The 27,824-nt window shown below is 35.3% G+C and overlaps 1 protein-coding gene across 6 annotated transcripts in view; it reads right to left on the bottom strand.

Annotated features, from left to right (window-relative positions):
- The window catches only part of HERC1 (HECT and RLD domain containing E3 ubiquitin protein ligase family member 1), a 189,982-nt gene that overhangs the window by 102,253 nt on the left and 59,905 nt on the right, over positions 1 to 27,824 (bottom strand). For all 6 annotated transcript variants that reach the window (XM_041739213.1, XM_041739209.1, XM_041739249.1 and 3 more), the window contains 15 exons: positions 27,424 to 27,735; positions 25,008 to 25,104; positions 24,317 to 24,460; positions 23,040 to 23,167; positions 19,874 to 20,018; positions 19,612 to 19,783; positions 18,015 to 18,149; positions 17,513 to 17,678; positions 12,703 to 12,828; positions 11,595 to 11,816; positions 8,107 to 8,259; positions 7,849 to 7,981; positions 5,769 to 5,960; positions 2,771 to 2,992; positions 707 to 880 (listed from right to left, as the gene is read on the bottom strand). In XM_041739213.1, coding sequence (XP_041595147.1) covers positions 707 to 880; positions 2,771 to 2,992; positions 5,769 to 5,960; positions 7,849 to 7,981; positions 8,107 to 8,259; positions 11,595 to 11,816; positions 12,703 to 12,828; positions 17,513 to 17,678; positions 18,015 to 18,149; positions 19,612 to 19,783; positions 19,874 to 20,018; positions 23,040 to 23,167; positions 24,317 to 24,460; positions 25,008 to 25,104; positions 27,424 to 27,735 — 2,521 coding nt within the window. The remainder of the gene's footprint in view (positions 1 to 706; positions 881 to 2,770; positions 2,993 to 5,768; positions 5,961 to 7,848; positions 7,982 to 8,106; positions 8,260 to 11,594; positions 11,817 to 12,702; positions 12,829 to 17,512; positions 17,679 to 18,014; positions 18,150 to 19,611; positions 19,784 to 19,873; positions 20,019 to 23,039; positions 23,168 to 24,316; positions 24,461 to 25,007; positions 25,105 to 27,423; positions 27,736 to 27,824) is intronic.

Below are 27,824 nucleotides of genomic sequence, written 5' to 3'. Positions count from 1 at the left end.
TGAAATAACACTACATACTTACATAGCACTTTAGTACTGTACTTCATCTTATTTCAAATTGGTGTTTTTACCAGAACTCTGTAGTACACAAGTGCTTTACAGCAAAAGAGAATGAGTAGGCCTAGAGCTTAGACTTGTACAAATGCATCCCTTTAGTTCTTATCCCAGAGCTTACAAAGGGAAGAGCTTCATTAAACAGACTCTTAAACTAGACTCATTTATAATGCAGAGAATCCTTTAGTAAAATGTTTGCCTCTGGATTTATCTTTTATATAAATCTCAGTTTTCCCACAGCAGGTTTACTTAAAGTAGAATACATACTTAGCATATTTTCTACAATGAAGAAAAAGAAATTTATGTTTAATATTTTTTGTAAAATACTTTTTTTAATAAAAAAGTAATAAGGTGATCCCTGTGATTTTCTTTTCCTTTTTTTTTTTTTTTAAAGATTTTATTTATTTATTCATGTGAGACACAGAGAGAGAGAGGCGCAGAGACACAGGCAGAGGGAGAAGCAGGCTCCACGCAGGGAGCCCAACATGGGACTCAATCCCTGGTCTCCAGGATCACATCCTGGGCTGAAGGTGGCGCTAAACCACTGAGCCACCCGGGCTGCCCTGATTTTTCTATTTATATATATATATTACATATATATTAAAATTATAAGCTATTTCCATATTTATCGACTTTATCTTCTTCATCTTACCTTTACTCACAGCATAATCCTGCATACTGATCCAAAGGCTTCGTGCAGGCTCTTTTGAACAACCCAATGCCAAGTCTACATAGACAGCAATTTCAGGCCGCAGCTTGTAATCAAAAGGCTTCTGTTCTTCATTGCCCGAAAGAGCTACTTCTAACAGGCAACTCATACATTTATCTAAAAATATTCAAGTTTACCAATTTTAAACCTGAATAATTTTGGTGCTACAAATAAAAAAAAATCTTACCACTATTATTTAATCCATATGAAATAACACAAAGGTAAAGTTCTTTAACATTTCTCAATCAGCAGTAATACTACCCCTTTAATCCCCTCCAGACAGATGTGTGACAAAACCTAACACCCAGGGAGGAGCTCTGACATTTTGGCAGGCAGGAGCCAGGGAAGCTACATGTCCTATGTGTGAGCACAGTTCTGGAGAACTCTTCTGTTCAAAATGGAATGATGTCCTCACTGAGAAACATGGGACCACTGAGAAAGAAACTAGACAAGAATTTTTTCTTTTCTCTAGACTTAAGGGAAAATAATCAGGTAAGTATGACTCAAGAGAGAGCAAAGATCCCATGAAGAGTTTCTCTATTGATATTTACATTTGTTCAAGTGGTTCCTAACTTTTCAATATTTTGGCATTCAGAATTCATTTTCCATTCATTCCTTTCCATTCATTCCATTCCATTTATTCATTTTCCATTACAAAAAAAAATCTAAATAACAGGTTTGGAGGCTAATACCAAAGTCAACTTATCCCATAATATAATTGAATCATCCTATATCTACAATTTTACAGAGGTAAACATAAAATAGCTTCATGATCTTGTAATTTTAAAAACTGAAAGATACATTAAAACTGAAATTGATTTTATTCATATAAAGGCCAGTTAATTGACTAATATAAATATAATAAAAATATGAGGAAGGTAGAGATAAAGCTACTTTTCCTCAGAAAGACGTTTGTGACTATACAGAACTAAACACTGATAGCACTGGAGCCATATTTACAATGTTAAACCATGATTTTACTTTTCTTGATACAACAGTATCTTAAGTATCAGTCTAGCATTCATCAATCATAGCCAGAATCACTGTCTGGTTCATAAACAAAATGATGAATATATACTCTCTATGTGGAAAAGGAAGAAAATCTTCAGCAGCTCTTCTCACTCCCACTCCCCAACCTTCCAAACACAGAGCAGAATATGTGATTTTTGTCTTGGCTTCTATTTTTTGTTTTTCCTCTCTATTGAGGGAAACAAAATCTAAAATTAGGATTTCTCTGAGACGTTCCTTCTTGGGCACTCTCTGAGTCTCTTTCTTTCATCAGAGGAACAATGAATTTTAGGTCAATAAGACCACATAGGCTATCTAATTAGTTCCTTATTTTATGAATCAAGCAGAGGCCCAGAGAGATTAAAAAAAACCAATCCTAAATAAAACAACTAGATCATCTCTTCAGGAACTGGAAAAATCTTCATGTTCAGACAGTCCGAGAAGCTGGGCTACCAGCAGAGAAGACAAATGGGATATGAGGCAGGAAAGAGAAACCCCAAAGTCACCATAAATGGGGAAGAAAAAATGTGATAATATACCAGGTAACATCTGCATGAAAGTAAGATAGGCTGGGAGGAGAAGGTACGGTCTGTCACTCACATCTGGGAGGTGCTTAAAAACTGAACACTGGCAAGTCATGGTAACCTTACAGAGCTTTACATTCTTTGAAGTGGTTTCATAACTTTCAAGCCCCAGAAAACAAGTAACCAAACATATGCCCATTTTTATGAGTCAAATGACTTGCCCAAAATGAGTGATAAATAATGACAAGGTGGGACCAGACCTATATTACCCTAGTTTGGAGGCTCTTTTAACTATACAATGCTGTAGGATTCACTTCTTCAAAGGGCTACAAGTCATGTTTCAGATTCCCCCATCCAGCTAATGTTTCACTTGTTTGCTATCAGTTCTCTATTCAACAAACCCAGAATAAGAGAAATCTTCAATGGAGGTACAAACACAAGCATGTATTTTAAATATCGTAAAGAAGCACATTACCTAACTGAGGGATGTCCATTTCTACACCATCACTAAAAAGTGGTGTTTTCATCCAATATGCAGTGTCCTGTTCCTCTGGAGACACAGGGGAGCCCAGAAGCATACCACCAAGACACCGCCCAATAAGGAGAGCAATCGTTCTTTCCAGATCCACAAGCCACACCCAGGACTGGGCTGGCTGAGGTAAAGGCATGCCAGCAGGATCAATCAGTTCTGGCCCTCCTAAAGATAAAATCATTAGTAATTGTGTCTATCTTCGTATTCAAGGGTTTCAATCTTTCTCATTTCTATTGCACTGCAATATGATAATGAAGCAAACTAAGTTTACATTGAAAACATAAATTAGAACACTTTCTGTATATATTCTCTTTACTAGGCTAACTTAAAATACATTCAAATAAGTTTGCTTATCAAATAAAAATTTCCCTTTTGGAGTTCCTAATTTTAAGATAAACATTAAAACAGTATATGACAGAAATATCCCATGAAATTCTACTCCTGCTTTTCATTATGCAGATCAAATTTCATCAAAACAGTGAGTACTTGAGACAGCTCATCCTTCCAAAATCAAAACAAGAATCAATCTAGCAAAACGATTTATTATTTTTTAATGTTTTTAAGGCTCGAATTTAGAACTATCTTGTACTGAAATCCAGACCCATGTTTTCTGTACATCTGCTTTTAAAGGTTCTTCACTTAAATAAGAAAAACTATACTTAGCCATAAAGACAGGAATGGATGTCAATGAAATCAACAAAGAAAAACAAAGATCAACAAATCCAAAAACTGTTTATTTTTTTCCAAAAACTGTTTAAAAAGACTGATAAAATGGAAAAATCTCTAATAAAAGTAATCCAGGAAAAAAAAGATGGCATAAGTTCAAAAATTAGGAATAAAAAAGAGGATGCAACCATAGTTATACTAGAGACTTTTTAAAGACCATTAATGAGTACTACGAACAATTTCATGCCAATAAATTTGAAAAACAAAATGACATTTTCTGGAAAAATATCAACTTCCAAAATGGATTTGACAAGAAACAAAAAGCTAGAAGAGAATAACCTCTAAGGTAAGAAAATTAATAACCAAAGTCTATCTAAATGCCAGGGCCAGGTGGTTTTATAGATAAAATCTTCTAAACCTTCAAAAAGAGATAACCTCTATCATACACAAATTATTTCAAAGAAAAGGGGAAAATGGGAAGGCTCCAAACTGATGCCATGAGGTTAGTTTAACTGTAGTAGTAAACATGACCCAAGGATAACACAAAAATGGGAAATTACAGGAAAATATCAGTTATGAGAAAATAGATGCAAAAATCCAAAATAAGATGATACCTAACTTACCTAATACAAAAAGAATCTTAACAAGTCCTGAGATACTTCAGAAAAACAAGAGTAAACCTGGAATGGCTCCATATAAAGCTTAATAGATATCCTGCTACAGTCGTAACCTTGACACTTGACTTCACCTAAATCCAGTTGTCACAGAACCATATAAAATAAGCCAGGGCCGGGATCCCTGGGTGGCGCAGTTGTTTGGCGCTTGCCTTTGGCCCAGGGCGTGATCCTGGAGACCCGGGATCGAATCCCACATCAGGCTCCTGGTGCATGGAGCCTGCTTCTCCCTCTGCCTATGTCTCTGCCCCTCTCTCTCTCTCTCTGTGACTATCATAAATAAATAAAAAAATTTAAAAAAAAAAAACTTTATAAAAAAAATAAAAAAAATAAAAAATAAGCCAGGGCCTCACCATCATCTTGTCCAATTCCAATCCTTCCAGAAGAAACCAAGGCTTAAGAAATTATTAGCAATTTGCACAAGATCATACAGGTAAGTCACTAGTTTTATGCCTTAGTCCAGGATTACTAATAAAACATGTGGCCTCACTTGAAACGTTTTTTTTTTTTTTTTTAAAGATTTTATTTATTTATTTATGAGAGACAGAGAGAGGCAAAGACAGGCAGAGGGAGAAGCAGGCTCTATCCAGGGAGCCTGATGTGGGACTTGATCCCAGTACTCCGGGATCACGTCCTGACCCAAAGGTAGACGCTCAACCGCTGAGCCACCCAGGTGTCCCGAAAGGTTTTTAAAACTTAGTAATCAAACTCCTTTGATAGCTTTTGATAGACTTCAATGGAAAAACACACTAATGTTTTCTAGACATATTGTTTAAGCTATATACAACTGAATACAAAAATCAACATTTTATAAACTAGGAGTGAATTCAAGTGTCATGCCTAAAATCAGAATACTGGGGATCCCTGGGTGGCGCAGTGGTTCGGCGCCTGCCTTTGGCCGGGGGCGTGATCCTGGAGACCCGGGATCGAGTCCCACGTCAGGCTCCCGGTGCATGGAGCCTGCTTCTCCCTCTGCCTGTGTCTCTGTGCCTCTCTCTCTCTCTCTGTGACTATCATAAATTAAAAAAAAAAAAAATAAAATAAAATAAAATCAGAATACTATTTCCTGTAAAGTCCTTAAAAAAAAAAAAAAAAAACTTGCAAAGAGATTCTCAATTTCCATCCTCTACGGTTACCTATATAGCCCAACCAAAATACTAAATATTTTACTGTCAAATAGAGATTTAAAACTAAAGATTTTCTAATTTATGAAATAAAACTTTTTAATCAAACAATCCATTGATTGTAAAATGTGTCACTATGCTGCTGACTGAACTATGAAAGAATGCTTTCCTATTATCCAATGTTAGATGTTTCCTAATTGCAACAATGTCAAAATTTGAAAAAAACTGTGCCTCAGAATCAATGAAATATACTACTCAAACCTGGTGACCATCTAAAGACCCTGTTTATAACACTGTTAGAGATGAGCAACTTTCTTAAGTCTTCCCATCTCTCAGCTGCCCTTTAAACTTAGACCATAACAATCTTACATTTTGATTACGTAAAACATCCAAGTGTCAGATATGACCTACCTGATGCACGCAAGAGGAACAACTTTTCCCAAAAGCCTTATTTGTTGTTTTACTATCTTTACTTACCATGAAGAGGCCACTGTAACTCTTGGTCTTCTAAAAGAGCGGCAGCTGGCAGGAGTCTATTAAGGCAATCAAGAGGCGGCAACAAGTCGAGGAGGTAACTCAACAGAGGCCGTGCCACTGACACAGGCAGTAACAGCAGAGAGTTAACAATCTGGCAAAGCATACTGCCTGCAGCTGAGACGTATATCACATCTATGAAAGGTAAGAAATTCAACATGGATCAATTGTTTCAAACAAACAAAAAAGAAAAAACCTAAAAAATACTATTTCAGCATGGAATTAGAGTCTACTAATTTGATAACTCTTTGTTGAACATGTACCTAGTAGCTGACAGGGTATTAGTATTTTTTTTTTTTAAGATTTTATTTATTTATTCATGAGACACACAAAGAGAGAGGCAGAGACAGACAGCTCCATGCAGGGAGCCCGATGTAGGACTCGATCTCGGGACTCCAGGATCATGCCCTGGGCCAAAAGCAGGTGTCCAACTGCTGAGCCACTCAGGCGTCTTGGGTATTAGTATTTAAACACTTTCAGAAAGTACCACCAACAGATACTTTGTGGGAAAGCATATAAATCCCCAAGTCAATAAATTCATAGGATTACAGCTGCCTCCCTTAAAATTCATTATGAAATTCTCATTCATAAATTTATTCTCATTTTCAGTTTTACTAAGATATAGTTATTGAGTACAACAAACCAGACACTGGTCTAAGTGAAAGGGAGACAGCCATGAACAAAGAGCTAAAAAACTTCTACCCTCATAATCTTTACATACTATGGTTTTTTTAATATTTTTATTTATTTATTTATTTGAGAGACAGCGAGAGAGCACAAGCAGGGGGGAGAGGGAGAAGCAGGCTCCCTACTCCCAGGACCCTAGGATCATGACCTGAGCCAAAGGCAGATGCTTAACAGACTGAGCCACCCAGGCACCCCCTACATACTATGTTTTTTAAACCAAATTTACTTTTTTAAAAAAATTAAGATACTCAAAGCATCTGGTTTTTTAATCTCTACTGGTTTTAAATTAATTTTATTTTAATATTTCATTGTATTTGGGGGCAGGGAGGACCATCAGAGATGAGCTCCATTTGAAGAGATTAAATTTTAAATATCTATGCAACAACAACATGGAGGAGTCTAGTAAGCAATGGTTTCAGTTTCTCAGTTTCTTTCTTTCTTTCTTTATTCAGTTGGGGAACTTCAGAGATAAGGTGGTTTTAGAGAAACATACTGAATTTTTTTGTCTTTGAGACAACCATGAAAAGACACCCACTAGGTAAACTAGAAAAGACTCTGCTGTGAAAAAGGAATTCTCAGCCAGATGCAGATATGGAAATCAACAGACACGCGGTGGTCAAAGGAAATGGAACCAGATCAGATCATTCAGGGGAAAAAAAAGAGTTGAAGGCAAAATTCAGAGGATCTTAAACATTAAAGGGCATGTCCAAGGAAAAAGAGCTTATAGGAATCAGCTGAAAAAAAGTTATCAGAGCGATATGAGCCAAAACAGGATTGTGACTACAGAAACCCAGAAAGAAGAAGGCATTTCAAGAGGGAAAATAGAACACTGGGAAATGTTGAAGAAAGGTAAAGAAACGGCAGACAAAAATTGACTTTATGCCATTTAAAATTAATCTTTTTTGAGTATCATCCAACACCTTTAAAAAATTAGGGCTCTTGGGCAGCCCCAGTGGTGCAGCAGTTTGGCACTGCCTGCAGCCTGGGGTGTGATCCTGGGGACCTGGGATTGAGTCCCATATCGGGCTCCCTGCATGGAGCCTGCTTCTGCCTGTGTCTCTGCCTCTCAGTCTCTCTCTCTCTCTCTCTGAATAAAATAAATAAACCTTTAAAAAAAAATTAGGGCTCTTTCATGTCAGTTGGCATCTTTTCAGATTAGTCATATTAATCCCTGTTACCATCACCACCAAACCAAAATCAAAATGATCTTCAATAGGAAGGAGATTCAAGATCATTCCTATTCCACTCAGAAGTTTCAGGTCTCTTAAGACTTTGGGAAGGCTAAGAATTCTTGCTTTAACCACTAATTAAATGTCAAATCCAGTACCAAACACACCTCTTAATTTTTCTCCAACGCTGCCATTCCAAGGACTTTCTTTGAGCAAATTTGCAGAACGTGAATAAATATCTGTGGCATGAGGCAACAAGAGCTGAAGATGTTTATGAAGCAATGCCACACTGCTTGAGTTCTGGGGGGAAAAAGTTCCTACATTACTCTTGTGAAAGATTCAAGGTACAGAAATATCATGCTTACCCAAATATCTGAGTTTCAAGGTCCCTGGGAGATCATCATAAAAGGCAAAGGACCACATACCTCACTAATGTTATTGATATGGCAAAATGCCAGCAGCTGTTTCTGGAGTGAACACAGGAGCTCATGAAGATGAGCAGGCTGGCTGTTTTCTGAAGATGATGTTCCAAGTAGAAATTTATCACTATTCTTTTCTAGCTCTCCAAAGGCTTGATCCTAAAAGGATATATAAATAAGATATCTGAAATACTTGAAAAGTCAAGTCCTACCATAAATTATTTTTGGCTTTAAGAAGCCAGTGTCTCCTTTTTCTCATTATCAGTCTTTAAATCTTTGTATTGCTGTTACTAGCTATTAACAAAATATGTCAAGCAGTTTGATTTTGTTTTACCTTTTTAAAAAATACGTTTCACTACAGAATTTTGAATATAGAGAAAACAGTACAATACTCGCAGACAATATACTTCAACATTTTAACACAATTCCTTCCCATACTTATTGCGTAAAGGTTTTGTTTTCACATCGTTGTGAAAGGACACAATTGAACATCTGAACTTAATTCTTAGAAATTAAATTACTTTCTGATTATAAAAGAAATAAGTGATGTCAACTATACTTAAATTAAAAGACAGGGGGAAAGAAAGAAATGGACTAAAGACACGACAACTAAATACAGTGTGTGATCCTGAATTTGGTGAGGGGATAGCTATAGAGCATATTATTAAGACGTTATAGAAATCTGAATATGATTTATATATTAAATTGTATCAATGTTAAATTTTCTGAATAATTATTCTATTGTTATGTAAGAGAATGCCTTTCTTAAGAAATACACATGCTTAAAAAAAAACACATGCTTAAGCACTTAGGAATAGACAGTGTGGCATCTGTAACTACTCTCAAATGATTTAAAATAATAGCCAGACAGAGATAGGTAAAGCTAATTTGGTTGAAGGGAAGAAGAGAGTTCTCGGATTCTCTAAACTCTTAGTAAGTTTTAAATTATTTCAAGTTGGGATCCCTGGGTGGCTCAGTGGTTTAGACCTGCCTTTGGCCCAGGGTGTGATCCTGGAGTCCTGGGATCAAGTCCCGCGTCGGGCTCCCAGCATGAAGCCTGCTTGTGCTCTGCCTCTTTCTCTGTGTGTCTATCATGAATAAATAAATAAAATCTTAAAAAAAAAAAAAAAGCCACCCAGTTGGGTACCTGGGTGGCTCAGTCAGTTAAGCATCTGCCTTCAGCTAAGGTCATGATCTCAGGGTCCCAGGATCAAGCCCCAAATAGAGCTCCCTGCACAGCAGGAAGTCTGCTTCTGCCTCTGTCCCTCACCCCACTTCTGCTCTCTCTCTCGAATAAATAGATAAAATCTTTAAAAAAATAAAAGCCCCCCAGTCTATGCTATTCTGTTTATAGCAGCCCACAGAGACTAAGACAAGTGCCATCATTGTAAAATCTTAGAGCATGACAGGGGCCCCTGGGTGGCTTAGTCAGTTAAGCACCTGACTCTTGATTTCGGCTCAGGTCACGATCTTAGGATCATGAGATAAAGCCCTACCTATATCAGCTTCTGCATTGGGCATGGAGTCTGCTTGAGATTCTCACCTTCCCCCTTTCTCTCCCCTACCTCCCCCACTTCTCCGTCACACTCGCTCTCTCTTAAAAAAAAAAAAAAAAAGGTAAAAGAACATGACAAATTTGGTTTAAATCACTTCAGAAAGGAACAATAATTTATGATTTTAGCCCCCAAAGAGTTAATATTTTATTTCCATATAACATACACGTCCTCACCAGCCCCAATGACATTAGAAAGGCACTTTTTCACTTAATTTTTAATTGTAGTAAAACACATATAATATCAAATTTATCATCTTAGCAATTTTTGAATGAGCAGTTCAACAGTACCAAGTAAGTTCACATCATTGTGCACATGCCACTTTTAATTATATAAATGCAAGATTGTATCTTCCCTTGTAAGAGGGACAAATAAAAGTGTTAAGAAAGCTCTGACTCAAGAAGGCTAGAAATTTGCCTAAAGTACATGTTGCAGCTATGGAAGAGGTGCCTTAAGGATGTTAAGGATGTATCACTAATTACCTGGCAGCAGCTTCTAGAACTGAAGGCAAAACTATCAAATCATAGTAATTAGAGAGTGTTTTCTTCAAAAAGACAAGTGCATCAAACTATATTTGTGGTGTTAAGAATCCCATGGGCTTCATACTTGACAGTGATAGCCAGGCTACTTTTAAGAGAAAGGCACTACTTTCATGCCACATAAATATTCCTTACAACTTTGGAAAAAAAATATTCTGTCAATAACAAATGAATATACTATGACATGTTCCCATTCCATGTGCAGCCAAACATCAGATCAAACTTTACATTCTTAAATCTAAAAGAAAATAATGATATAGGCCCAACTGTCATTCGGACTTAGCAACCTTTTAATGTGGACAGAACAGAAAACTAAGACTTGCACAGAAGATACAAACCTGCCCTGAAGAGGTGTAGGAGGCAATATGAAAGGATACACAAACCATTCAAAGTCACAAAGAGTCAGACTCTAAGAGTCTATAACTAAAGTTATAGCAAGTTATAATTACATGGTTAAATAGGGTTATTTGGTAAGGCTTCTCTGAAGAAGTCATAGATTAGTAGAGTAAGTTGGAAACAGGTATGCCAGGTCCAAGAGCTCAGATGAGTGGTGCATATGTCAAATGATGAAGGGTCTGAAGGGGTTTTAATACAATGAGCTTATTCCAACAGTAAGATGCAGTGAAGAGACTAGCAATAGTGACAATAACTCCAATACTGTTATTAGCATTAGGTCATGATGTTGTGGATTAGAACCCATTGAAATAGGGGGGAAAAAGAGAGAGAGATGGATCTAAGAAACACTTAAGAATCAAGAGCATTTTAACACAGGGAAAGCGATAGTGTCCACTGTCTTCTCTCCTACTGACCCACCTATTCTTAGTAAGTACCAACCACACTGTAATTACAGGACTGTATCTGGTAGGGTTAATACCTTCTTCCCTATTCTTCTCTTGCAAAATGTTGATGACTATTTTTATATTCTCATACATTAACATAATAAAAGCTTGGTAAAATTCTAAAATAAATCTTTTTGGAATTCTCAATTACAAGTCATTTGGCTCTTACATTTCAGAAGATCTGACACATTTTTGGTCACTAGAGGAGTAGAGTCTAGAGTTTTATTTCATATGTATGTATGTATGTATTTGTAAAGATTTTATTTATTTATTCATGAGAGACACAGAGAAAGGGGCAGAGCCATAAGCAGAGGGAGAAGTAGACTCCCTGCAGGGAGCCTGATGTGGGACTCAGTCCCAGAATCCTGGGATCATGACCTGAGCCAAAAGCAGACATTCAACCACTAAGCCACCCAGGTGTCTCCATACATATTTAAATGTCAAACTACCTTAATCTGAAACCATCCCTATCCCCTCAAAAAAAAAAAAAAACAAAAAAACACACACAAAAAAAAAATCCAAGCTTTATTCTTTTTTTACTACAAAGAAAAAGAGCAACTTACTGTATAAAACCCTAAATTTCTTAAGAGAGTCTTCATCAAAATTTCAGCCAGATGGGTGTCTGGATGGCAGCTCTGAGTGCCATAGGGTTGATCTGCCAGGTTTCCATAGCCAGTACACACAGAAGAGAGGTCAGCAGCATCAGAGGGTGAGCTATAGCCAAGTAAGGAAGCTACGTGGGTATGATCTTGCAGACTGGTCAGAATGATATCCAGTTGCATTCTCTAAAGAAAAATATTTTCATTAATGAAATAGGTACAAATAAATAATTAGCTTAAAATGCACTTTTAAAAAACGGATCTCACTTAATACTGATATTTTTGAAGTATATAATTAAAAGAAAGGCTATTCCATCAATACCATTTGGAAAAATGTAATTTACAGCGTTTTATTCCTTCTTTTACTATAATAACCAAAACTCTATGCAAAATGGTATTCTCTGCATAATGATTTTAGCCCTATAAGAGTAGGAAATGTCAATAGATAAATTATACTATTTTTCTACAGAATTACAATGTAACTATTTATTCTAATATTTAAAATAAGTCACCTGAAATCTAAACTATGAAAACTACTCACTGGAGGCTTCTGCGGATATTATATTGACAGTGGGTACTACTTTTTCCCTGAAATCTGTAACTCTACAATTGATAGTTCTACTTGGTTGAGCAAAATGTACTATGTTAATGTACATGAGGTTAAAAATGGAAAGAATAAGCACATTCATATCCTCCAATACATTTTCATAACAGTCATCTTTTATTTTTTATAAAAGCAATATCAAACAATGTTGTGGGCATAGAACCAACAGTAGCACATGACCTTGATTTCAACTCAGCACACTATAAATTGTCTCTGGTTTGAGAGTATAAGCAATAAATTATTAAATTTTAATAATTAGTCCCAAATCATTTAATGGATTATCATCTGCTTCACCTTCATTAGAATTCTGAGAACTCTTCCAGAAGAAAACATTAAATAGTAGGATTTACTAAACCCATAAAGTATTATTGCACAAACACATGGTAACTGATTAGTTTTATTTCCCTCTCAGTCTATCTTAGTGTGTGTGATATTACTGGTTTACTTAGATACCATGCAAAGGCTCACCTGTCCTTTAGATAAGCTTTCCCATCTATCAGGTCCTTGGGGTAAAAGAGAATGAAGCAATTCCATACGTTCTCGTAATGGAGGTAACAGCATGGTTGCTCCCACTGACAGAGTTTCAATTACCACCTAACATCAAAAGAGAAAAGGGTATTTACTGGCCGATTCATCTTTTTAATAGAAACACATGAAAAATGAATGCACTAATAGGATCATGGAAGTCTGAAGAAGGTAGATTACAGAAATCTTAAGCAAGTGACATGAAAAAAGAAAGCATGCAAGTCCTTCAGACGTCTTTAAGTAGACCTGAATACATATTTTGAATTTGCCACTAATAGCTCTTCATCACCCAACAAACATTTAGTATGGACTCTATAATATTAGGCTGGTTAAGACTCTGCAAAGTGAAAAAAAAAAAAAAAAAAGACTCTGCAAAGTGCTGCAGATGCTGAAATGAATAAGACAAATGTCCTGCTTTCATAACCATCTAGTCTAGTGGGAAAGGGACCCTAAGCTAGTAATTATAAGTGTGAAAGGAGTCACATATAGGGAAAGTAAAAGGAAGTACAAACTTGAACAAACACACAGGTAACTAACATGGCCTATGGGCTTATAGAAGGTCTCCCTGAGGACTGCACATTTAGATTTAGAATTTTAAAACAAGAAGGACTTAGACCAACAAACATCCAGGTAGCCATAAATAACAGCTGCGGGCAGCCCGGGGGGCTCAGCGGTTTAGTGCTGCCTTCGGCCCGGGGTGTGATCCTGGGGACCCAGGATCAAGTTCCGCATTTGGCTCCCAGCATGGAGCCTGCTTCTCCTTCTGACTATGTCTCTGCCTCTCATGAATAAATAAATAAAATCTTAAAAAGAAAAAAAAAAAAAACAGCTGCATTATCTTAGGCCTCATACTTTCTCAGGGTCACAGCTTCTTTATTAGTAAAATGAGTGTTAGACTAGAAAAAAGAAACACTAGATGATGAAGCGCTCTTATAAATTCAAAATACAACAGAAGAAATTATAAAAACCTCAATGGAAGGTTAGAATATAAAATTAAATTTCTCACAAAGTAGAGGGGGGGAATGGAAAACAGGAAAGAAAAATTATGAGGACTCATCAGGAGGGCTAGTATCCCAATAATAAGGAGTTCCAGAGAGAGACAGAACACAGGAAACAATGTAGAAGAAATCAATATACAATATACTTCAAGCTAACTTCTTAAAACTGAAGGCTGTGAGTTTCAAAATTAAAAGGATCCACTCAAGTATAAACCACAATGGTTAACAAGAGACCCACATCAGTTCACATTATTTTGAAATTGAGAACACAAAGGACAAATAGAACTTGCTATAGAACCCAGAGAGAAAAGCAGATTTCCATACAAAGGATAAAAATTGAAGAGCACTGATTTTCTGAGTAAAAAAAAGAAAAAATTTTCTTCTGAAAGCTAGAAGACAATGACTTTTGAGAGTAGAATGAATTCTTACAGGAAAGTAATTTAGATTAGAATTCTATGCCCTCAACTCTTCATGAAGATATTCAATTCACAAACTACTTCATTGTGAGTATATTTTCAAAGAATATTTTTCCTATCTACCCTCTCTCAGAAGATACTGATGGATGTAGAAACCCAGCAGACTCCACCTTAACCAAGTGATCACAGTCAGTATCTCCAATAATGAGACATATCAGTCCCATGAACCCCATCATGTGGTGTGCTGAGGACACAGCATAATTTCTGTGGCATTCTTGCCAAAAATGTATAACCTCAGTCTAATCATGAGAAAACGAGATATTCAATAAAATAACTGAACAGTACTCACAAATCATCTAGGTTATGAAAGACAAGGAAAAAATGAGGAATTGTGACAGAGTGTAGGAGACTAAGCAGAAACAACAATTAACTGTAATATGGAATACTGAATAGGATTCCTCAAAAGAACAAGCACATTACTGGAAAACTGATCAAATTTCTAATACACTGTTTAGTGTAATGAACAGTATTAAGCTAATGTTAATTTCTTGGTTTTGATCATTGTATTGTGATTATGTATAACATTAGCATTGGGGAAGCTGAGTGAGAAAACTATTTTTTATGCAATTTTTCCTTAAGTCTACAAGCAACTCAAAATAAAGCATTTAAAAAGAAACAAAAAAGAACAGCAATGGTGACTGCTACAAACAGATTACTAGAAGTTTCAGAGATAAGGAACAGAAACAGCTCTATACACATCCTGAGAATTCATCTACAAAAGACTCTCCTAATGGAGTAGCTATCAACAACATTCAAAGAATAAACAATTTCTAACGATAATTTTTTAAAGTTTATTTTCCTTATTTTATTCCAGTACTTTCTGACCTTTTAAAAATACTACACTACCTCATTCCTGATAAATATTGAAATGTCAAAGTTCCCAGTCACCACCAGGTTAATTATTTCTTTAACTCACATGCCAGGGATATGTCTCTCTACTTGAAAAAAGAGTTCTCTTTTTTGTTTTTTTGTTTTTTTTTACTGACATGTAATTTACATGTCATAAAATTTATCTCTTGTAAATATAAAATTCAGTGGTTTAGTACATTCGCAGAATGGTGCAAGCATCACCCCTATTCTAATTTTAGAACATTTTCATCACCAAAAGGAAATTGTGTTTATTGGTAGTCAGTCCCCTCCTTCTCCCCTAACTTCTAACAACCGATTTACTTTTTTTTTTTTCTGATTTACTTTCTTTATGGATTTGCCTACTCTGTACATTTCATATACATGTAATCATATAATATGTGGTCTTTTGTGACTGGCTTCTTTCACTTAGCAAAATGCTTACAAGGTTCAGTCACATTGTAGCATGTTATCAGAATCTCCTTTCTTTTTATTCCTAAATAAGATCATCATTCCTAAATAAGATACCACATTTAGCTCATCCATTCATCAACTGACATTTGTTTATTCTCACTTTTTGATTATTATGAATCATATTGCTAAGAACACTCCTGTACAAGTTTTTGAGTGAAAATTCTCTTCGGTACAGACCTAGATGTGGAAATACTACATTATATGGTAACTTAATATTTAACTATTTAAGGAACTACCTGCTTTCAAAAGCAGCTATATCATTTTACATTACCTCTAGCAATATATCGAGAGTTCCAATTTCTCTACATCCTCACCAACACAATCCTCGGGTTTTTTTAAATTTTAGCCACTCAGTGGGTGTTAAGCAGTATTTCATTGCGATTTTGGTGTGCATTTTCCTAAAGACTAATGCTTTTGAGCATTTTTTCATGTTCTTAGTGGCCATATGCCTATTTTCTCTGGAAATATGTCCACTCAAAATTCTCTGCTCATTTCTAAAATTGGGTTATTAATATTTTTTGTTGTTGAGTTGTAAGGATCTTTTATATATTCAGGAAACTAGAATTTTTTTTAAGGCTTTATTTATTTAAGAGTGAGTGAGTGAGGGATCCCTGGGTGGCGCAGCGGTTTGGCGCCTGCCTTTGGCCCAGGGCGCGATCCTGGAGACCCGGGATCGAGTCCCACGTCGGGCTCCCGGTGCATGGAGCCTGCTTCTCCCTCTGCCTGTGTCTCTGCCTCTCTCTCTCTCTCTCTCTCCCTCTCTCTGTGACTATCATGGGTAAATGAAAAAAAATTAAAAAAAAAAAAAAAAAAGAGTGAGTGAGTGAGATAGAGAGCATGAACAGGGGACAGGACAAGAGGCAGAAGGAGAAGCAGACTGCCTGCTGAGCCAGGATCCCAGGACTTGATCCCGGGACCCTAGGATCATGACCTGAGCCAAAGGCAGACACTTAACCAAATGAGCCACCTGGGTGCTCATGGAAACTAGATTATTATCAGATATATGATTTATAAATATTCCTTCCATTCTATAAGTTGTATGTTCATTTTCTTGGAATGTCCTTTGAGGAATAAATGTTTTCCATTTTGATGAAGTCCAATTTCTCTTTTTTTGGTTGCTTGTGCTTTCAGTGTCATATCTATGAAACTATTGCCTAATCCAAGGTCATAAAGATGATGGACAAGTGGACAAGCAAAATGTGCTATATATGTATAACAGAAGATCATTAAGCCTTAAAAAGGAAGGAAATTCTGACAAATGATGGACATGGATGAACCTTGAGGACATTATGCTAAGTGAAATCAGCCAGTCACAAAAAAATAAACAGTTAATAATTCCACTTCTATGACATATTTAGAGTGTCAAAATCAAAGAGACAGAAAGTAGAATGGTGGTTTCCAGAAGCTGGAGAGGGGGAGAATGGAGAGTTTTGCTTGATGGGTACAGAATTTCAATTTTAAAAGATGAAAAGAATTATGAAGATGCCTAGTAGTGGTGATGGTTGTACATTATGGATGTATTTAATACCACTAAACTATATTTAAAAATAGTTACAGTCCCTCCCCACTTTCTCTCTCTCCCTCTCTCAAAAAAACGGTGGTTAAAACAATAAATTTTATGTTATATGTATTTCACTATAATAAAAAATAAATTTATTCTTTGGTGGAAAAGACAGACATGTTTGTGAACCCACAACTACAATACAACGTGATGCAATGAGAACACATACAAGAGAAGCCTAATCTGGCAGGAGAGCAGAGAATGAAAGGTGTCCCAAAGATGACATTTGACCTTTGTCTTAAAGGATGAGTTAACCAAAAACATTTACTTCCACCAAGAAAACCGGAGTAAAAGAAAGAATATCCAGCTGAAGTTTTCCAATTGAAGTTGAATTTATGAGCTACAACTTTAGGGAAAGATGTAGCTTGAGATACAGATTCCAAGTCCTATATGCTTACCTCTTGAATTTCATCTGGGACAGTTGAATCCATCAGTCTGAAAAGCAAATTTCGAAGTGGACCTGCCTGTCTCCCAAGAATGCTGGTAGCTACCCCTCCCGCAAGTGCAAGAGCAAGGTGATTTGAAAGCAGCTTCAGGCACAGCTTGAGGAAATTGTGGTGTTCCCTGAAACCAAACAAATGGCTATGAACTTCCTGAACATAAAAGAGCATGTGCTATCCAGCTTGGATAACATTTTTTTCTCTTTAAAAATGTTGTCAAATTATGACCAATAGTGGTTTTTAAAACGTGACTCATGAAATTATGGGTAACTTCTCCTAAAGGTTATTATTAATAAGTACCCAAGTTTAGGATTTTTGTTTTGTTTTTGTTTTTTTTTTATATTCTAAAGAAGTTTAATATAATTGAGGGGAAAACAAAATAAAAAAGAATAGTAGGTCAAATTCAAAGTGAGTAATAGACATACACGTACACACACCAATATACATATATATAACATACCTTGAGGAAGGGAAAGGGAGTGGGGGAATCTCACTGTTTATTTTATCACAGTATCTCTCAAGAAAAGAACGCAGGTGTGAGAAGGTACTTTCTTCAAGATCTACACAATAAGGTCGGTGCCATGCTACAACTTGTCTAGAAGAAAGCATAAGAAAATCATGTAATAGCCTTAACAGGAATTTTCACACAGGATCAAAAACAAAACTTAAACCATTACTAAAGCTGCAAGATTTTAACAACATATACAGAAGACCTTCTTGATTATAAAAGTTAAAACCTTTCATTTTAGCAACCAAGGAAAACCAAGAATTTGCCATCCCTAGAGTTCTTTTTTTTTTTTTTTTTCCTAGAGTTCTTTAAGAAGAAAACATAGCCACAACCTGCTTTGGAAGGTTGGATATTCACTCACTTAAAGGCAGAGAGCTGAGCCACAGGATCTACTATAATCTTCTCATTCTAAGGGTCTATAAAATGTATATAGAATTTTATATATTTTTTAAAAAAACAGCCTGACTCTATAGAGTGGTAAACTGAAATCTATTAAAAGAACAACTCCTGGGGCACCTGGGTGGCTCAGTCAGTTAAGTATCTAACTCTTGATTTCGGCTCAAGTCATAATCTCAGGGGTCATGAGATCGAGCCCCACATCAGACTCCACACTCAATGGAAGTTTGCTTGTGTTTGCCTGAGAGTCTCTCCCTCTGCCGCAACCCCACCCCTAGGTGTGTGCATGCTCTCTCTCTCAAATAAATAAATTGTTAAAAAAAAAAAAAAAAAAAAGAAAAAGAACAACTCCTAAAGACTTTTATTAAGACTGTCAAGATCTTAGGAACCAACTATCTGCATATGAAGTGAAAAGCTGCAAATTTATTATGAATAGCAAATTATTTATGATCAATTTATTATAATTTTTGCTTTTGTTATGATGGAGAGCAATTATCTATAAATGTTTTTTATTGGTTAGAATGTCATAATAAATCAATCTGAACCAGAAGTCTGGAATGCAAATATAATACATGCCAAGTTAAAATTAGCTTACATGCATCTAAATATCTGAGACAACCCTAAAATTCCTTAAAATTCACACTCCTAATATTGGCTAAAAATCATCTACCTGATCTTCTAAAAAGAAATGGTTATCCCTTTAGGAAAAAGCTAAATTTCTGCAAAAGTAAAATTCCTTTATTTAAAAGTATAGCCACTGCTTCTTTTCAAAAATATTAATCAGACAAAAGCCACTGAGACTAATCAATTGTTTAATAAAAACCTAGTTCTGGTTTTATTTTAATGTAACTTCCTCTTAATATGAAGACATTTAATTTTAAAATCATACCAAGGCAGAGAGAAGGAATCCAAAATGTTTAAAAGACACTTAAATGAAGAAAATATCTTAAATACAGGGTGTAACTGCTTGCTTAAATATATAACCTCAATATTCAAATCCAAAGAACTCTAGATGTCATTTCTGCAACAGTAAAAAAATCAATACTAGAAATGTTCAGAAGGGCATTTTGTGAACAAAGTACAATTATTTTTGTTTTAATTGATGTTTCTGTTGTTATTAGAACACAAGAATTTTTAAACGTGGCATTCTTACCTATCCCTAGGAAGAGCAGTCCATGCCAGACTATGTGATGTTCCAGCAGAGATCTGCTGAATAGCTATGCCATCTAAGCCACTCACTTTCTTTGGTTTAGTAATAGGACCTGTGGAATTTCCTTGGCCACACTGCCCCATTGAGTTATTGCCCCAGGCATAAACTTCATTATCTAAAAATAAAATAAAATCCAAATTCAAATGCAATACATTTATAGAAGGTAATAGTTAATACTATTTCTTTTAAAAACAAATGTCGTTACCATGAGAAAGAGCCAAACAATGACTATCTCCAATAGAAATATCAACTATTCTTGTGGCAGCCAGTTCTTCAATTAGCTTGGGTCTCAAAGCAGTAGCTTCTGAAGAACCACAACCTAGACAAGCTCCACAGCCCCAAGCATAGACCTGAAACAAATGGAAAAGCACTACATGTTATATCCTGAGGTATTAGGTTGAAGACTTACATTGTTTAAAAATAAGTATCATCTAGGATCCCTGGGTGGCATAGTTGGTTTAGCGTCCAACTCCTGGTTTTGGCTCCAGTCATGATCTCAGGGTCATGAGATGGAGCCCTGCATCAGGCTCTGCACTGTCTGGGGCCTGCCTGGGATTCCCTCTTTCCCTTGCTCTCTGCCTTTCCGCCAAACTCATGTGTATACTCTCTCTCTCCCTCTCAATAATAAATACATAAAATATTTTTAAATAATAAAAAATATCTATTAAATAAGAGTGTGGTTTGATACTAAATAATAACTTTTCGGTTCGCTTTGGTGGCTCAGTTGATTAAGCATCTATCTGCTCAGATCACCACCCCAGAGTCCTGGGATTGAACCTTGTGTCAGAATCCCTGCCCAGGATGGAGTCTGCTTCTCCCTCTTCCTTTCCCCCTCCTTGTGCTCTCTCTCACTCTGTCTCAAATAAATAAAATCTTAAAAAATAATAATGATAACTTTCTGTTTCTAAAAATATCTACTGTTTTGATTGTTAAAGATTTTCATAGTTATTTATTTTGCTGTTTTTAAATGTTCACCATACAGGCAGACAAGCAGCTGAACTTTAAAGAAAAATAACTATTCAAAAAACAAAAAAACAAAACAAAACAGAAAAATAACTGATCATAGAAAAAAATGGAAGGATCTTAGAGGAATCTGACCACCTTAGGAATACTGTTGCATGCTATCTTACAACTTCTCCTTTATATGTTTCCCACTCTGTAGGTCTCAACAAATATTTCTTGATTAATTAGACCAAAGTGTGAATATATAAAATGAATTATATAAATCAAAAAACTGATGTTTATGATTCAGTTAAAAAGCACATCACCTCGTTGTTGTAACAGTTTTAATGATCACTTACAAAGATAGCCATGTGAAGCAGCAGTCACACAGCTCTCTCAGAACATCTTCATTTTTGGCTAATTTTTTTTTTCATTTTTGGCTAATTAATGCTGTAACAACCACTGACTGATTTAAGAAGCTTAGGGGAAAGGTGAGTTGAAAAGGAATATAAAAGGGTGAATGACCGTCAATTTGGCAGCCCAAAATCAAAACAATTAGCAAACTGAGTGACTTTCTTTTTCCTTTGATGGGTTCTCAAAATACCATATAGACTGTTACCCTTATGCCACTGGATTTGGGAATTTTTTTTTGTCTTACAATTCTTTCAATAAAGACTACTGAGAGGTTAAACCTTTTAAACAAACAAACAAACAAAAAAGAGCAGCAAATAAATACTTGTACCAGTTGCTAGAGAAACACTTAAGACAAAAATAGGACAAAATTCCAGTACAGTAAAGGTATATGTTAGAAGGGGTTAAGAACTAAAGACAAGTAAGGTGAAAAAATATATAGTCAAAGTCATTTGAAATCTCCTAAATCATTCATCAGGTACAATACAGTATTGTCACTCAATAAGAGCCATATAGCTAGAGTCTGCTCTTGCAGTGTTCCTCTGGTTGAACACCACATGAAGAAATATTTGGCTTGTATTTAGGGATCCTATTGTGTAAAACACATATACTGTATTTTTCAACATAAAAATCACACAAGGGACGCCTGGGTGGCTTAGCAGTTGAGCACATGCCCCTGGCTCAGGGCGTGATCCGCAGTTTCAGGATAGAGTCCCACATCAGGCTCCAGGCAGGGAGCCTGCTTCTTTCTCCCTCTGCCTATGTCTCTGCCTTTCTCTCTTTGTGTCTTTCATGAATAAATAAATAAAATCTTAAAAAAAAAAAAAAAAAGAATCACACTTAATATGATGGGAAGTCAGCAGTGAAGTGGCCTGAGAGGATTGAGGGAAAAACAGATGTTGATCATCTCATGCTCAGCAAAGATAATGGTAAACAGAACTATTCTTGCCATTTAGAAGTATCTCTCTCATTTTATTTTTTCTAAGTATATATATATTTGATTTCACATAACTTAGCGTACTGATAATACAACTGCTGTATATAGCAACTAACTCACAAGTTCTTTTGGAATTCAATGTAATAAATGTACTATCATTATTAGCAACTAAGTTGAATAATACTTGGTAATTTATAGAAACTTTCAATTCATGTATTTCATTATGATCATGCATTAATATATGATCATTTGTAAGCAAAGCAGAAATCATTACCCCCTCTCATACAAAAGAACCACATGATGATCAAGGGAGATCTATACACTAAAAAAATTAGCATCCTCCGGCTTTAATTCAGATTCTTACCAGAAAACCTATAGGGAAAAGATGTAAAAGAGAAGTTCCAGGTTTTAAGGCAGCATTCAGCATTGTAACAAACGGCTAATGTAACAAAACATAGGGTAATGAATAGTTTGAGTTTGATTTTTTAAGACACAAGACATTCTAGTTGCTCTAAAATAATTAAACTATTTGCTAATTTCAGCTTTACTGTTCATCTGCCTTGTGAATTTTCACTATGGGTTTCTACTTACCCTCTTTTTTGATCACCTTTTTGCCTTCTTATTTCCTATCACTTATTCCAACAAGATCTATTTCTACTTTCTCCCACTACCCATAATTTTTAGGAAAAAAATTAAGAGGTGCCGGGTACTAAAAAGGTTTTACAAAACCTCTTAATACAAAGAATGGGGCTAAGGGCGAGTTTACCTGGGTCACACAGGCCAGGTGAGAAAATCTGGTTCTTTTGCAAATACTCTACCTCTTCAGAAGAAAATACTTCATTTCAGTAGACTGCCTTTAAAATGTTATTATTTAAGGGGGGGCCTAAACTCCACATGGGCCTCCACACTCAGCATGGAGTCTGCTTAAGACTCTCTCTCTCTCCCCACCTCCCTCAAATAAATAAATCTTAAAAAGTAAAATGTATTTTTTTAACTTTTAAAGTTTAATTATGATTACTACTTTTTAGTCACCTACTCCTCTGAAATAATTTAATCCGTTAACCTCATCCATTATTCCTACCTGTCCTGTTGATGTTAAAGCAAGTGAAGACTGACTCCCGGCACAAACTTTACGAATGAACATTCCTTGTAAAGCTTCAACAACTTTAGGTTTATAAACTCTGTTAGTATCTCCATGGCCAAGTTTGCCTACCAAAAAAAAGCACATTCAATTTAAGTAATTTACTTGTTTTAAAGAACCTCTATTCTTTACCTAAGTATTTATGTATCTTTTTATCACTAACCTGACAGATGTGCAAAACTCTGACAGCAGAGGAGGTTAACAAACAAATGTTTTTGTTACAAGAAAGAAACAACCAACAGGCTTCTGAATCTTAATTTCAAGCAAATAAAATCACTTTAAAGGAGATATGGAAAATTGTTTTTCTTTATCTACATTTAATGGTCATTTTCTAATTTCAAATTTGCTGATGTAATAAATAGATTATACACAAGGAGTGTGTATATATCTAATTATTTTTAATCTTTGAACAAACCCAATCATTATTAAAATAGAAAACTTGGCAAATCACTAAAGAAGAAAAACAAATGGCCAACAACATATAAATTCAACCTCACTAAGAATCAAGGAAATATTAATTAAATGATACCATTTTCACTACTGAAATTATTTTTAAATAATCTTAATTTTAATACTCAGTGTTGTTAATGGAAGATATGGGGAAATAAGCAATCTCATACTGCTGTGAATATGTAAACAGTCACAACTATCATTTAGTCATTCATCGGGTTCTTTTTGGTACAGAAAAATATTTGGAAACCATCTAGGTACTCAATAATAAACTGATTTTTTTTAAGTTGTATTATAATCACATAGAGGAAAACATTGAGCTATTTAAAAGAAAAACATAGAGCCCTATTTGTTGACATAGAAAGATATTTTAAAATGCCAATAGATAAAAACCAGCAGGTTATAAAATATCTAAGATATCTAAAATATCTAATATCTTAGACATATATATATATTTCAAAAATATACTTTCAAAAATATCTAAGATATCTAAGATATCTTTTATATATATATAGGTCTGCTTTGGTTTTCAAAAAAGATATCTATGTGGAAATATATGTACATATTTATATAAATATATATTTAGAGGTCTATGAAAGTTTTAACAATGGCTATAGCAACATTTGCTGAAACAGTTCATTTAAATTTTTTAAATTTCTACTCATCTTTATAGAGTTTTCCTACAATAACTATGTAGAACAGAAAGTAAATTTTTTTTGAAATCTCAACAAAACAAGCCCAAAGCTATCAAATAATTTTTTACATACCATTATCTCCTCCTCCAAAAGACCACACAGTTCTCCCATCTTTAGACAAAGCAATAGTATGTGAACTGCCACAAGAAACCTCTCCTACATTGCTAATGTCTTTTACTAATGTTGGAATGTTACGGCTATTACTGTCTCCGTGACCTTGGATAAAACACACACAAGAAAGAATAATGTTAACTCTTTTTCTTTAGGCCATTACTTCACAGTTGTAATAAACATTCTGAGTTAATGACAGAAATGAGGTATTTTTAAAGTGCAATTAAATATGAAAGACAGAATCATTTCTAGTATTTATCTTCTCATCCAATCTTTTAGGGTACTCTCAAACTGAGACACTCCGTCCCTTCAGTGAATCATTAGAATAATCTATATATGCTTCTCTCATAGCACTTGTCTAATACTATCTAGTATCATGCTCATGTAAATTTGTTTTCACACACTTCAGATCACGACGGTATCTTTCTTGTTCATGAAATCCTTCAGTATCTGCTCATAATAGGTACTCAGTAAATACTTGCTAGATTTAATTGGAGCTTGAATTTCAGCACTAGAATCCAGGTATTTCTTGTATAAAACTGTCTTCTCTGAGCTAAAACTAACAAAATAAGCAATATTTTTGGCCTATTAAATCTAGTAACCATCATTTCTATTGTTCTGTGATTGTAACTTCAATTTTTAAAAAGCTTACCTAATCTTCCAAAGTCTCCTTCACCCCATGTATACAATTCACCATCCTCTGTGACAGCAGCACTATGTCTGTACCCAGCAGACACACAAACAACTACCTGCATTGCACACAAAGATGAAAAACATGAATATGTTAAAACATATGGTTCATATTTGATCTTCTGCACAGAAACTTCAGAGATACTGATATTTACAACTTATCTAGAAGTTGCCATGTACAGTTGTAGAGTCTATGCCCAGGACAAGGGTGCCTGGGTTATGAAAGTGCTGAAATACAATCTCTGCTCTGTTTGCCAAGCCATGAAGCCTGGCTTCCACCCAGAGAAGATAATAGCTTTCTTTAATTCATGCAAAGGCACTGCAAAGGTTAGTAGGAGCCCTGAACACATCAATCTAATAATCACTTTGCAAGAATATTATAATACCAATCAACCCTTTTTACTCCAAGAAGTGGCAGGGGCTAAACACTCATGGAACAATGAAAAAATTTTAAATACAATGTTAATATAAAATCTATAATCCTGGCTAATCAAGAAAAATTCATTACATAATAAGGGTAATTCTCAAAAACATAGTGACTATTACCAATGTGGAAAGATCTAAGCAGTATGTAAGCTTACATTAATTAAACTCTTAGCAGTATCTCTTTACCCTCATTTAGCTATATAGTTGATGAGTAGAATCAGGGGAGTAAGAGTTTACAATATATAACCGGGAGATCATAACAGTTAAAAAAAAAAAGTCTATACTAATTACTCTGCATCTTTACAATCCCCCAAAATTAAAACTCACTTTAAAAAATTCAAAATTAAAAAAAAAATTCAAAATTTAGATTCAATTAAAAATACTGAGCACCATGTATAGTTAAACATCTGCCTTTGGCTCAGGTCATGATCTCAGGGTCTTGGGATTGAGCCATGAGTCACCCCCGTATCGGGCTCCCTGCTCAGTGGGGAGTCTGCTTCTCCCTCTGCCCTTCCCCCTACTCATGTACAATATCTCTCTCTCTCAAATGAATAATAAATAAAATCTTTAAGAAAAACACTGAGAACCTAATACATTCTAGATAATATGCTAAAAACTTCAGAAATTTTTATCTGTAAAGTATTAATTTACTTTCTGGAACATTTTTCCTTTATGACATTCATACTAAGTTATACTTAATTGGCAATGTTTCCATTAAAAATAGGACATTAAAAGGAATATAAGTAAAAGAATTTTTAAAGAATTGGAATTAAGGAAGAAAGAAGGTGCTAGAAAGACTAGGAAAATACAACTTCAAATAGTATTTATCTGAAAATATCTTTAGAGCCCCACATTCAGCAACTCATCAAGTACCCCATGATCCTGTCAAGTGGAACATTCTAAGGCTCACTGCTTTGGGATTGATGTCTAAGTTAAAATACTGTAAGTTATAATAAAGTAAAACTCATTTGATAGCCAATCTTGTCAGACAACCTCTCATGACGGAGAAGTGTCCCACTTGCAATTGTGGCATAATATAAAAATTTAAACTTTGAAGGGGTCTTACACAAAAAAACTTTTGTGGAAAGACTGTAATCTTAAAATGGAAGAACCTGTATAATTGCATAAAGTTCAAGAAAATACCTTCATTTCTTTTAAAGAAGGGTAAAATAGAAATAAGAAAAGATCTAGGCTCAGTTTCTAATGGTGCTAATTAATTGTGTGTGACCTTAGGAAACTTAGTCAACCACTTTAAATGCCTCATTTGTATTAAAATGCCACCTCCTCCAATTTTATGACCTCATTATATAATACCACACCTCACCCAAATTAGTATCTACCACATTACTCAATTTTTTCTTTTACTATTATTTGAAATCATTTTGTGTGCTTACTTATCTCTATCCACAGATTAGAAGCTGCATGAGAGCAAGGACCATGTCTGTTTTGTTCACTGCTGCATGTCTAATGCCTAAAACATCGTGTGGCACTTGGAAGATACTGAACAAGTATTTGTGAAGTGGATGATTCTGTTTCCTTATGTGAAATGAGAATAATAACTACTTTAACAAAGTTGTCGGGGATCCCTGGGTGGCTCAGCGGTTTGGTGCCTGCCTTTGGCCCAGGGTGTGATCCTGGAGTCCCGGGATCGAGTGCCGCATCGGGCTCCTGGCATGGAGCCTGCTTCTCCTTCTGCCTGTGTCTCTGCCCCTCTCTCTCTCTATGTCTATCATAAATAAATAAATAAATCTTAAAAAAAAAGTTGTCATAAGAATTAAAATTAAGTAATGTATGTGAAAGTGTTCTGTAAGCGATAAAGGAAATATGCAAAAGATAAAAAGGATTTGGGGGTGGGGGAACTCAGAAAGGATACATCAAAATCTGAAATATATCATAATTTATAGCAGAGTGCATCTAATTATTTTTAAATCCAAAAAAAAAAAAGCACATACCTTTCCCTGCAGAGGCCCCTGAATAAGCTTGGGATATTTCTGTGTTGAACTATTTCCATGTCCCAGTTTCCCATAATCACCATCTCCCCAACTGAAGACTTCTCCTTCTGTGGTGAAAGCTAAAGTGTGACCATCAGATCCTTTAGAAGATGAAACCTTTTTAATGGACCTGTGAGGTTCAAATGTTAGCTTTTTTAAAGTGGACTGATTATTAGAATCTCCAAGGCCCAGTCTCCCATAGCTGCCTTTACCACAAGCTCTGACAGAGCCATCCGTAGAAATAACAAAAGTGCAGTATTGTCCAGCTTCAATCTATAAGCAAACAGAACAGTAAAATAAAATGCTTCTGTGAGAATCAAAATATAATATTTAATACTAGTTTTATCAAAGAGGTTCAAAAG

The sequence above is a fragment of the Vulpes lagopus genome, chromosome 2 (genome assembly GCF_018345385.1).
Source record: "Vulpes lagopus strain Blue_001 chromosome 2, ASM1834538v1, whole genome shotgun sequence".
Lineage (NCBI taxonomy): Eukaryota > Metazoa > Chordata > Mammalia > Carnivora > Canidae > Vulpes > Vulpes lagopus.
This window is presented reverse-complemented; position numbering and strand designations above follow the sequence as displayed.